Source organism: Musca vetustissima, unplaced genomic scaffold (assembly GCF_032173495.1).
Source record: "Musca vetustissima isolate MV318-11 ecotype Yass unplaced genomic scaffold, APGP_CSIRO_Mvet_v1 utg46153, whole genome shotgun sequence".
Classification (NCBI taxonomy): domain Eukaryota; kingdom Metazoa; phylum Arthropoda; class Insecta; order Diptera; family Muscidae; genus Musca; species Musca vetustissima.
In genome coordinates this window covers 3,716-16,290 of record NW_026887437.1, presented here as the reverse complement: position 1 = coordinate 16,290, position 12,575 = coordinate 3,716, and the positions used below count along the sequence as shown (strand labels likewise).

General features: G+C 35.8%; 1 protein-coding gene across 1 annotated transcript in view; it reads right to left on the bottom strand.

Moving 5' to 3' along the window:
* LOC133335011 (cell adhesion molecule Dscam2) overlaps positions 1 to 12,341 on the bottom strand; it is a gene marked incomplete at its 5' end in the record, with an annotated part of 62,853 nt that extends 50,512 nt beyond the window's left edge. Inside the window, 7 exons of the mRNA XM_061543309.1 lie at positions 377 to 519; positions 2,920 to 3,056; positions 3,278 to 3,405; positions 3,569 to 3,692; positions 3,787 to 3,935; positions 9,490 to 9,577; positions 12,251 to 12,341. Of these exons, the coding sequence (XP_061399293.1) occupies positions 377 to 519; positions 2,920 to 3,056; positions 3,278 to 3,405; positions 3,569 to 3,692; positions 3,787 to 3,935; positions 9,490 to 9,577; positions 12,251 to 12,341 (860 nt within the window). The remainder of the gene's footprint in view (positions 1 to 376; positions 520 to 2,919; positions 3,057 to 3,277; positions 3,406 to 3,568; positions 3,693 to 3,786; positions 3,936 to 9,489; positions 9,578 to 12,250) is intronic.
* Between the last annotated feature and the right edge of the window lie 234 nt (positions 12,342 to 12,575).

Sequence of the window (12,575 nt, the reverse complement as noted above, 5' to 3'; positions counted from 1 at the left end):
AAATCCGCAGAAAGTTAGAGTCCCGTGGTAGTTGTGTAGGATATGGTCGGTCCCGTCCGACTGTACTGCACCGCTCACTGGTTTATATATTTGGGTTATGACTTTTATGCGCTCCACTACTATAAGGTGGAGAGTATTTTAAATTTACCGTCGAAATATTCACGGGACCCCATAAGGTATATATATATATATATATATATATTTAATTTTAATGTTTTGAATGTCGTCCTCATGGTGGGGGGTAAACAAAGTTGGCCCGTGCCGAACTTAACACAGTTTAAACTTGTTTTATTTATTTTGGGTACAACCTAATGTACACATGTCCTTAGTTCCGAGCCAAACTATTAGTTTTTTTTTTTTTGTGTATAACATTTACCTCTTTCCCAATGAATTCGATCAATTGGATAACCAGCCACAGGACATTTAACAATCAAATCATGTCCAGATATTCCAGTTATTTTTGGCATTTCACGAATGTGTGGCAGTCCATAGATATTCACCTTTGCGCTGTGGGATACTCTGTAAAACAAAACAAACAAAAAATAAAATATACGACTAGTTAATTAAGTGTTTAGCAAATAGGCAATAATGTTTATTAAGCTATTAACGGGTAAAAATAATTATCAAAGGTGTAGTATGCAATTATATAAATTAACTAGCATATGCTCGTAACATGTCTAAGTATTTTTTTTGTTTTGTTTTCACAGAGAACTGCAGATCTAATCAACATACACACCAATATTGACCATAATCAAAATGTTAGTACCATGTATTTTCTTTGTTATATTATGGTACGTGTTTCCAAAACAACCTCTATATATTAACACTACCCACCAATTCTCATCGCAACACAAAACTAGTTCTATACTAATTTTGGTAATATTTATTACATTTCGTACTCTTGTAGTATTTCATTACAAAACTAATTCATTTAGCACACATGAATATAAATCCCATAGAAAACATATTTCCCAATTTCAGGATTCCAGCCATATCGCTTCACCCAAATATAATTGTAACAAATTTAGTACCATTTAGAACACATTAGTATAAAGTTACACATCTTCCTACATATCCCCATCCTACACACCAACAGTGATTCTCTCTTCAAATTTCAAGATTCGCCCGAATCCAAATTTCCACCATTTAGTACATATTAGTACAAAATCCACATATCCCATCCTACGCTCCATAGTGACCCTAACTTCCAATACAAATGGCACTACATTTTGTACATTTTAGTACTTTTCGTACCGTTCTAGTACGAATATCCAAAAAACCCAGCCTTATCTAACGCCTATGGACCAAGAGTGACCCTCATCCCAAAATTTAAGATTCTAGCTTCAGTCGTTTCGTCCCCTGAAGCACAAATTCTCCATGGGTCAAAGTTCAGAGATATGGCATAACAATTTTGGTTTGTTGGCGACCCTCTTACACATTAAGATCTAGCTTCATATCTTGATTTGTAGCCATTATATTTTTTTATACCTCCACCATAGTATGGAGGGTATATTCATTTTGTTTTTCCGTTTGTAACTCATCGAAATAATCATTTCCGACCCTATATTTTTGATCAGCTTAAATTTATATGACGATCTAAGCATTTCCGTCTGTCTGTTGTAATCACTTTAGCCTCTAAACGAATTGAGATAGATCGCCAAAATTTTGCATAGAGTCTTTTGTTTGCAGGCATGTTTGAAGATGTGCTATATCGGTCCAAATTTAGGCATAGCACTCATATAAGGGTACCCTCCAACCGGTATTTTGGGGTTATAGAGGACGTTTTTTTTTTTAACCGAATTCGCTGAAATTTGGTACATTGGTTTCTTATTGGGTACCGAAATTCCACACTGAAAATAATAAATATTATTATGGCTTTGTGCATATGTTTGTAACAGGCAAAAGGAAACGAGATAGACACATGGTTCTTTTTTAGAATAAGCATAGAATCACTTTTTAAGCCGATTTAGGCATGTCCGTCCGTCCGTCTGTCTGTCCATGTTAAATTTTAAACAAAGTACAGGTCGCATTTATGATCCCAATTGGATGAAATTTGACATAGGTCACTTATTTGGCCCAAGGACGAACCCTATTGAAATTGGGAAAAATCGGTCCAGATTTAGATATAGCTCCCATATATATTTTCCCCTATATATCTTTCGATTTGCACGAAATTTGGCATAGCGTAATGAATTATGTCTAGAATGATGTGTGTTAAGTTTCCTGGAAATAGGTCTAGATTTAGATAAAGCTACCATATATATTTTCGTCCGATTTAAGGTAAATGGTGCGCCAAAGTCCCTAAATATCTTTCGATGTGCACGAAATTTGCACAGCGTAATTAATTAGGTCTAGAATGATGTGTGTTAAGTATCCTGAAAATCGGTTCAGATTTAGATATAGCTCCCATATATATTTTCGTCCGATTTTATGTAAATGGTGCACCAAAGTCTCTGAAAATCATTCGATTTGCACGAAATTTGACATAGCGTACTGAATTGATACTAGAATGATGTGGGGAAAGTTTCGTGACAATCGGTTCAGATTTAGATATAGCTCCCATATATATTTTCAACCGATTTAAGGTAATTGGTGCACAAAATACCCTATATATCATTCGATTTGCACAAAATTTGGCATAGCGTACTGAATTGCGTCTATCATACTGTGTGCAAATTGCGGCCTCTGGAGGGACCAGAAAAACTGGCAAAAATTAAGTATTTGGTCAATTTCATTTTGTAGTCAAATTACAAAAACTACTGAAAAATGCGAAAATGCTAACTCCCAGCGTTAACTTTCAACTATTTTCCACAAGAGGTTTCTGTTTTTAATCCTCCTTTAATAAACAGATTCTCTATGTGATGTTAGTGTCTACAGTTATTTCATTCATTTTTCCACATATCCTTCTATTTCACTTACTTGCCAATGGCATTCTGTGCCGTACAGGTGTACTCGCCACCATCCTCTTCCTTGACATTTGTTATATTCACATGGCTGATGACATCGTCATGTATCGTAACATATTGACCAACTAGAAATCGCGAATGATCTGGTATCTGAAAATAAAAAATACAAAACGCAATGAAATGTATTGAAACGACAATAGCCCAGAGATTGGCATTTTTTCAGTATTTGATTGAACGTTGGCATATGATTTGATCAACAAATGTACACTTGAATATATCAATAATTGAGTTTCGATATAAATTGCCGTTGGATTTTATTTATAATATAAATTCTAATTTGAGAAATTGGTATACAAAACACCTGCACTTACCGGAAAACCATCCAAAGTCCATGTAAATTGTGGCAAAGGATTTCCAGTTGCTACACATTTTAATGATACAGTTGGACCCGGTTGTAGTGTCTGTTCCGAAAACCAATACAGCAGCTCGGGTGAGGCATCTGCAAAAAAGAAAGAAAAAAATTTATATTTTTTTCCAAATCTGTGGTTGTCGTTGATACTATTATAGAAGACCCACGTTTTTTAAAATTTTGTTTACTTTTTGAGCTCAGACAAATTCCGATATTTCCGGTATTTATATTTTTGATAACTTTATCAACTCACCTCCTAACTGTAATTCAGCGGTCGACTGTATTTGTTCCCATTCATTGGACACAAAACATTGATACATGCCCGGATCATCTTTTTGTACTTTCTTGATAATGAGACGTGGCGGATCTGAAAGAATCTGCAAAAATTAAAATAAAAATAATCTGTTATTTTTTTAATGCAGGGGGCGGATGCAAACATGTATGCCAATATGTTTATACTTATTAACTTGCCTCGACTCGGTTATCGCGTAGTATTGGTTTACCATCGTGCAACCAATTAACATCATGCACCGGATGTCCAGTCACAATGCATTGAAATTGTGCATCCTTATCGACATCTACCGTTTGTACTTGAGGCTGTAGATGGGCTGTCAGCGGTGCTGCCAATTGCCAAGAAAGACAAAAGAGAACAAACAACAAAAATGGGAAGGAGTAGTACAACAGGAACGAAAACAAATGTAGAAAATATTACAAATTGTAGTCTGTTTTTGTATCCTACACCATATTGAGGTGAAGGATAAGCGTGTGTATGTAAACGGAACTGAAAAATGTAAGCACTACTGGCATAGTTGAATATGACAGAACATCGCTTTTTCATAAAATTATCAATTTTTTTTATCAATTTGTCCATAAAACGAAAACTGTATATGCCAGAACAGTTAATTAACATATACACTAATATTGACCATAATTAAAATGTTAGTACCATTTAGTTCCTTGTTCTCTTATAATGTGTATTTCCAAAACTTCCTCCATATCTCTACACTACACACCAATTTTGACCGCAACAATTTTAGTGCCCTTTGTTAACTTTCGTACTCGTATAGTACTTATTTCTAAAACTAATTCGAAGTTTCATGATAATATAGATCTAACGACATTTTAATTTGACCAAATTTAGTACAATTTAGTTCAAATTAATATAATAGAAATCATATTTTTCAATTTTCGAATTCCAGCTCGATCGCTTCTCACACATTTACAATAATATTAATTCCAAATTTCAAGATTCCAGCTCTGTTCGTTCATCCAAAATTCAACCAAATTTAGTACAAACCAGTAAGCGGAGCAGTATAGTCGGACGGGGCCGACCATACGATACCCTACACAACTACCACGTGGCTTTAACATTCTGCGGATTTTTATTCCGTGCCTGGGCAATATTTCGTGATAGTTGCACCCTCTTCCCCGATTAGAAGTCAACAGAACATCTTCCTTACACTGACATATTTTCCGAATATTTCTAATATTCTGTACTTGTCCATATTCCATTCCCCGTGGGCTGTGTTTTGATGTTCGGCTTATATTTTTGGCCTATAGATCGACTGGAAAACACAACAAATTAAGTTTTCGTTTCACTTCAACCCAAAATTATTATCTGATCATCACAGAACATATAGGCGTTGTCCCTGGCCATAACTGAAACCTCATGGAAATTTCAAAGCGATCAGCCAGAGGGCGGACCCTCTGGTGTGGTAATGGGTTAATATATAATATCTGAATACGTAGACACCTGCAAATATTTAAGTGTAACTCCTACATCCGAGAACATACGACAATATAATTGGTATCAATTTAAAGGTCAACCGCTCCTCTTGGATATACTATCAACTTCTCGGGTCTATGTCCTTCAGGGGTAAATATATACGCTAGGGAACACAAATTTTGTAATTTTTCACACAAAAGTCAAGGTCCATTTGACCCGCTAAATATTGACAGATCTTTATCAAAACAGGCATGCGTATTCTTTGGCCCAATCCCCTTCTCCATGCAAAAAATCGCGATGTTTGGGTCATAATTGCGGCCCCTGGAGTGACCAGAAAATCCGACAAAATTAAAGTTTTTGGTCCATTTTATCCCCTAAATATTAACCGATCTTTACCAAAACAATAGGGGTCTTCATTGGCCAGAACACATCCTACATGCAAAATTTCGTGAAGATTGGTCCATAACTGTGGCCTGTATCGTGTTTACAAATTATAATGCACAGACGGACACACATGTCTAGATCGACTCAGCTATTCGAGATATGACGATCGGTGTACTTAAAGGTGGGTCTAGGACCAATATTTTGCGGCGTTACAAACTCTTGGGGCTGCACAAAGCTACAATACCCTGACAACATAGTTGTGTAGGGTATAATAAGTACGAATTTTCAAAACTATCTATATATCACAATCCTACACACCAAAAATATTCTAACTCCAACTTAATTAATTATGCCATGACTTCCTACATAGCCCAATTCTACACCACAACAGTGATCCTAACATTAAAATTTCAAGATTCCAATTCTATAGGTACAACCAAATCCAAATTTGGTACCATTTAATGCACATTAGTACAAGTTATGTATTTTACTAAAATTCCAACCCTACACCCCAGTTATGACCCTAACTCCAAATTGCAAGTTTCCAGCATATATATATATATATATATATATATAATAGTACGGTTCGTATACATGAGTACACGCTGTAAAAACCACGGCCTTATATCGACCCTACTTCTCAACCTAAATTCGTATTCCAAATGTCAAGTTTTTAGCTATATCCGCGCACATGCTACGAAATTGTACCAAATTTAGTACAGTTTAGTACTTATTGTTCGAATTTCCAAAAATCACTTTGGTACATATATTCTACACTCTATCAGTGACCCTAATTTCTAATTTAAGAGTTCTAGCTCTAACGGTTCACCAAATACAAATGGTAGCACATTTAATACTTTTCGTGTCGTCCTGGAACAAATTTTCAAAAATCCAGCCTTATCTCACACCTTTGGACCCAGAGTGACCGTCACCCCAAATTCACATTCAGCCGTTTCATGTGGACCCCCCCCCCCCATTTCTCAAGGTCAAAAATTTTGTTGACTTAATTATACCCTACACAACTATGTTGTCAGGGTATTATAGCTTTGTGCAGCCCCAAGAGTTTGTAATGCCGCGAAATATTGGTCCTAGACCTACCCTTAAGTATACCCATCGTCACATCTCGACTAGCTGAATCGATCTAGACATGTGTGTCCGTCCGTCTGTCCATTATATTTTGTAAACATGATACAGGCCACTGGTATGGACCAATCTTCACGAAATTTTGCATGTAGGATGGGTTCTGGCCAATGAAGACCCCTATTGTTTTTGGTAAAGATCGGTTAATATCTAGAGGATGAAATGGACCAAATACTTAATTTTTATATGTTTTTCTGGTCGCTGAGGAGGCCGCAATTATAACCCAAACATCGACCCGAAACGTTTTTGGTATATCCAAGGGTAGTGGTTGACCTTTAAATCGATGCCAATTATATGGTCGTATGTACTCAGATGTGGGAGTTACACTTAAATATTTACAGGTGCTTATGTATTCAGATATTATTTAGTTACCCTTTACCACACCACCATGAAATTCCAGTTATGGTCAAGGATAACGCCTACAATTTTCGGTTACGATCAGATAATTATGTTGTGATAAAGTGGACCGAAAACATAATTTTTTGTGTTTTTGATCTATAGGCTCCAATGGGAATAAGAAGATCACAACACAAGGGAAGGGAATCTGGACAAGTAATGAGAAAGGCTGTACTGAACATTAGTAATAATTGTCGGTCTCTAGTTGGTCCAGATGGTTCAAATATCGCGAAATATTGCCCAAGCTCAGAATATAGATCCACAGAAAGTTAGTTTTTCGTGGAAGTTGTGTAGGGTATCATATGGTCGGCCCGTCCGACTATACTGCTCCGCTCACTGGTTTGAATCTACACTAATTCAAGAATGTCCCCACAAAATTTCTAGTGAAAATCTTAAGACCTCTTGAAGATATAGCCGATTCATTGTGTCAGCATCAAGCGACGGCTGAAGGGCTTCTCAAACTTTAAACGCGTTTTTCTCTAAACAAATGACGGGCACGATAACTCAAGGGCTAATACCCCAATCGATTCCAAATTTTTACACGTTTCTCTGTGAGTGTATAGCTATCGTATAAACTAGGATAAAGCCAATCGGTGAAAATCTTCCTTATTTTTTAACTTGGTTTTTGGTCAAAAATCGGCGATTTTCCAAAAATATTTTTTCAAAGGTCCGCTATTTTGTTAATTTTTGAGCGAAGTCAATAATCCTAGTTCATACGAGAGCCAGACATGTACTCTTTCTAAAAACAACAACAACAATTTTTTGTAAATTATTTGTCTTTCTTTTTAAATCTTCAAATATATATGTGCAAAGTTACAAACCTTAACAAGCATTGGTATTCAGTTACCAGCCCATTGAAAATCTTGAAAAATTAAAATCGAGATTGGGGGGTTCCCTTATTTTGTTTTTCCTTTGTCCATTTACCATTTAAGTGTTTATAATGTATAACCAAAAAATACAGTTTTTATACCCTACACAACTATGTTGTCAGGGTATTATAGCTTTGTGCAGCCCCAAAAGTTTGTAACGCCCCGAAATATCGGTCCTAGACCCACCTTTAAGTATACCGATCGTCATATCTCGACTAGCTGAGTCGATCTAGACATGTGTGTCCGTCCGTCCGTCCGTCCGTCTGTCCATTATAATTTGTAAACACGATACAGGCCACAATTATGGACCAATCTTCACGAAATTTTGCATGTAGGATGGGTTCTGGCCCTATTGTTTTTGGGAAAGATCGGTTAATATTTAGGGGATGAAATGGACCAAATACTAAATTTTTGTCGGTTTTTCTGGTCGCTCCACAGGCCGCAATAATGGCCCAAACATCGTGAAATTTTGCATGGAGAAGGGGGTCGGGCCAAAGAATAAGCATACCTGCTTTGATCAATATTTCGGTCAATATTTAGCGGGTCAAATGGACCCTGACTTTTGTGAAAAATGTCAAAATTTGTATTCTATAGCGTATATATTTACCCCTGAAGGACATAGACCCGAAAAGTTGATATTATATCCAAGAGGAGTGGATGACCTTTAAATTAAGACCAATTATGTTGTTGCATGTGCTCTGATGTGGGAGTTACACCTAAATATTTACAGGTATCTCCGTATTTGTATGTTATTTAGTAACCCATTATTACTCTAGGGAGCCGAACATAGCGCTGATCGCTTTGAAATGTTTCATGAGGTTCCATTTATGGTCAAGGACAACGCCTATAATTTTCAGTGATGATCAGATATTAATTTAGGAATGAAGTGGGCCGAAAACTTAATTTTTGGTGTTATTTTCGAGTTGATCTACAACAACACAACCCACGGTGAAGGGAATCTGGACAATAACTGTACTGAATACTCGTAATATTCGGAAAATATGTCAGTGTGAGGAAGAGGTGCTGTTTACCTCTAATCGGGCAAGAGTGTGCAAATATCACGAAATATTGCCCAGGCTCGGAATACACATCCGTAGAAAATTTGAGATCAGTGGTAGTTGTGTAGGGTATCGTATGGTCGGCCCCGTCCGACTATACTGCTCCGCTCACTGGTTTTATTTTATTTCCACCACCGTTTTTCATTAACAAAATGAGAATAATTTTCAAGGAAACCAGATGTAAAAATACTTTCGTGTACCGGTGTTGACTGTGTGTAGTGTTGACTATCACTTGGCAATATTGATTTGTTTTCTTTCAAGGACACAAAAATATATATATGTATGTACATTTTGTTCATTTGCTAGTATTCACTTAATGAAAATTTAATTAAATTATGCAAATAACCATCTTTCTCGTCGTTAGCTTAATGACATACATTTGGCATGTGGCAAAGCCGTTCTCGGTGTTTTCCACTCCGACTAAGTTGTTTCTAATGAAGGACCATGGTCATACATAAAGATAGGCTTGAGATACTTACATTAAATTAATACCCCTACCAATGGCATGTTAATGTCGATTGTACAAATGAGCAAATAAAAGGTAACCAGGAAAAACACGAAGCGAATTTTTTTTTCGGACGCAAAAGCATCTCCAACTTACCTGTAACGGTTAACGAAACTTGTATTGTTTCTTCTCCAGCGGTATTGTTTACCCAACACAAATATTTGCCGGTATCATCAAGACGTGCCTGTTCACGGTATTTCATTTTGAGAAAGTGAAAAATAAATAAACAAAAAAATATTCAATATGTTAATGAAATGCAGGTTTCTTATAGGTAAATAATGTTATTAGTTATTATTATATCGCACTGTGGTTTCAGATACATGGAAATAAGATGGACAAACAATTAAAAAAAACTAGGTTCTAATTGCATCTAAAGAATGCACCAATGACCCAAATTTGGTGCAATTTTCACTTGATTTGGCAAAATGGAACGAATCGTTCACAGACAGAATTTTCCTCAGAAATCGATGTAATTATACTATTTAGATTTTCATGAGGTAGACAATCTCCCTAAAAACTTTCGATAGGGCCGAACTTTTTATACCTTTCACCATGAGGTGTACATTTCATACACCTGTATTTATACCCTTGATCACCCTGTGGTACAGGGTATTATGTCTTTGTGCATATGTTTGTAACAGGCAAAAATAATAGAGATAGACCCATGGTTCCTTATATGCATAGAATCACTTTCTGAGTCGATTTATGCATGTCCGTCTGTCCATGTAAAATTGTAAACAAAGTACAGGTCACATTTATGATCCGAATTGAATGAAATTTGGCACAGCTCATTTGTTTGGCCCAAGGACGAACCCTGTTGAAATTGGGAAAAATCGGTTCAGATTTAGATATAGCTCCCATATATATTTTCGTCCGATTTAAGGTAAATGGTGTATCATTCTTGGTGTATATCCTTCGATTTAAACGAAATTTGGCACATCACACTTAATTGAGCCTAGAATGATGTGTGCAAAGTTTCGTAAAAAGCCGTTCAGATTTTGATATAGCGCCCATATATATTTTCATCCGATTCAATGTAAATGGTGACCAAAGGCTTTATATATCTTTCGATTTGCACGAAATTTGGCACAGCACACTGAATTAGGCCTAGAATGATTTGGGCAAAGTTTCGTAAAAAGCCGTTCAGATTTTGATATAGCCCCCATATATATTTTCGTCCGATTCAATGTAAATGGTGCACCAAAGGCTCTATATATCTTTCGATTTGCACGAAATTTGCCATAGCGTACTAAATTAGGTCTAGAATGATGTGTGCTAAGTTTCGTAAAAATCGGTTCAGATTTTGATATAGCTCCCATACATATATTCTTGTCCGATTTAATGTAAATGGTGCACCAAAGCCTCTATATATCTTTCGTTTTGCACGAAATTTGTCACAGCACACTGGACTAAGCCTAGAATGATGTGGGCAAAGTTTCGTGAAAATCGGTTCAGATTTAGATATAGCTCCCATATATAGTTTCGGCCGATTTTGGGTAAGTAGTCCACTAAAGTCTCTATATATCATTCGGTTTGCACGAAATTTGGCACAGCGTAATGAATAACGTATAGGATGATGCGTGCTAAATTTCGTAAAAATCGGTTAAGATTTTGATATATTTTCTCCGATTCAGGGTAAATGGTGTACCAAAGTACCTATATATCTTTCGATTTGCACGAAATCGGTTCAGATTTAGATATAGCTCCTATATATATCTTCGTCCGATTAAAAGTTAATTGTGTACCAAAGTCCCTATATATCTTTCGATTTGCACGAAATTTGGCACAACCTACTAAATTAAATATAGAATGATGTGTGCAAAGTTTCGTGAAAAGATCCATAGCTAGACCGATTGACACAACGTACTAAAGTAATGTAAATTAGTCTCTGGCAAGTTTCCCTGAAATCGGTTCAGATATAGGTATATAACAAACACGCGACGTCTCTTAGTATATATATTATATAGTCGGCCAAGTCCGACTTTACTGCTTTCCTTACTGTTTTTTGTTTTGTATGAAGATTTCCTACCTAATGTAAATTCAAAATACCATATTACAGCCAATTCGGTTAAAAGCGTAAAAAATTGTACAATATTGGTACTCCTTTAAAGCCCCAAGCATCAAAATGTAGTCAATTAGATTGAAAAACGTTTCCATGCTCCTCAAAGATCGAATAATGGGGAGTATCAATAAATTGGGTCTTTTCTAAAAAATGGGCCCATAACGACATTTTTGTTAAGGAGATTTTCTCTCCAATGGGAAATCAAAGTACAACATTACAGCTAGTTTGGTATGAAGATTTCCTACCTAATGTAAATTCAAAATACCATATTACAGCCAATTCGGTTAAAAGCGTAAAAAATTGTACAATATTGATACTCCTTTAAAGCCCCAAGCATCAAAATGTAGTCAATTAGATTGAAAAACGTTTCCATGCTCCTCAAAGATCGAATAATGGGGAGTATCGATAAATTGGGTCTTTTCTAAAAAATGGGCCCATAACGACATTTTTGCTAAGGAGATTTTCTCCCCAATGGGAAATCAAAGTACAACATTACAGCTAGTTTGGTTGAAATAGGTAAACAAATTCCCAAAATACGGAATATTTGGGGTTATCCATACTCTGATGAAATTTTGTAGGGAAACTGTATAGAAATTAGAAACGATTTAAATAAATTGACTCACATTATTCTGTCCTCATTTTCTACGTTTTTGATTCCGTACTTAAAATATTTTAAAATGTTTATACCGCTCCCCTACATAATTTCGTCAGAATTTTTAGAAATAGTACATCGAAGAAACTAATTTTTACCGATTGACATTTTGCTAATAAATGCCCGATTAACTCGATACATACCTTACTTATCTTTAAAAGTCCCGCCGACACAATCGATATTCGATCACTTAGTTGCAAGGGCAGCAGCTGCTCATTTTCCTCTTTAAACCATCTGTAAATAAAATAAGTGAACATATTTTATTAAAAGTAACAAAATAAGTAGGAAACTGTTATAGTCAATCAGTATCATATCTGCTCGAACTTGGGTTTAAATCGACCATAAATAATATAGAGCTTTGAAATGTTGTGCATACATTGTGGATGTTTGATTTTGAATAAAGCTACATCGGTTCACGTGTTGATATAATCCCAGTGTATTTTTTTTCTTTTTTTTTCATCGAAGTGG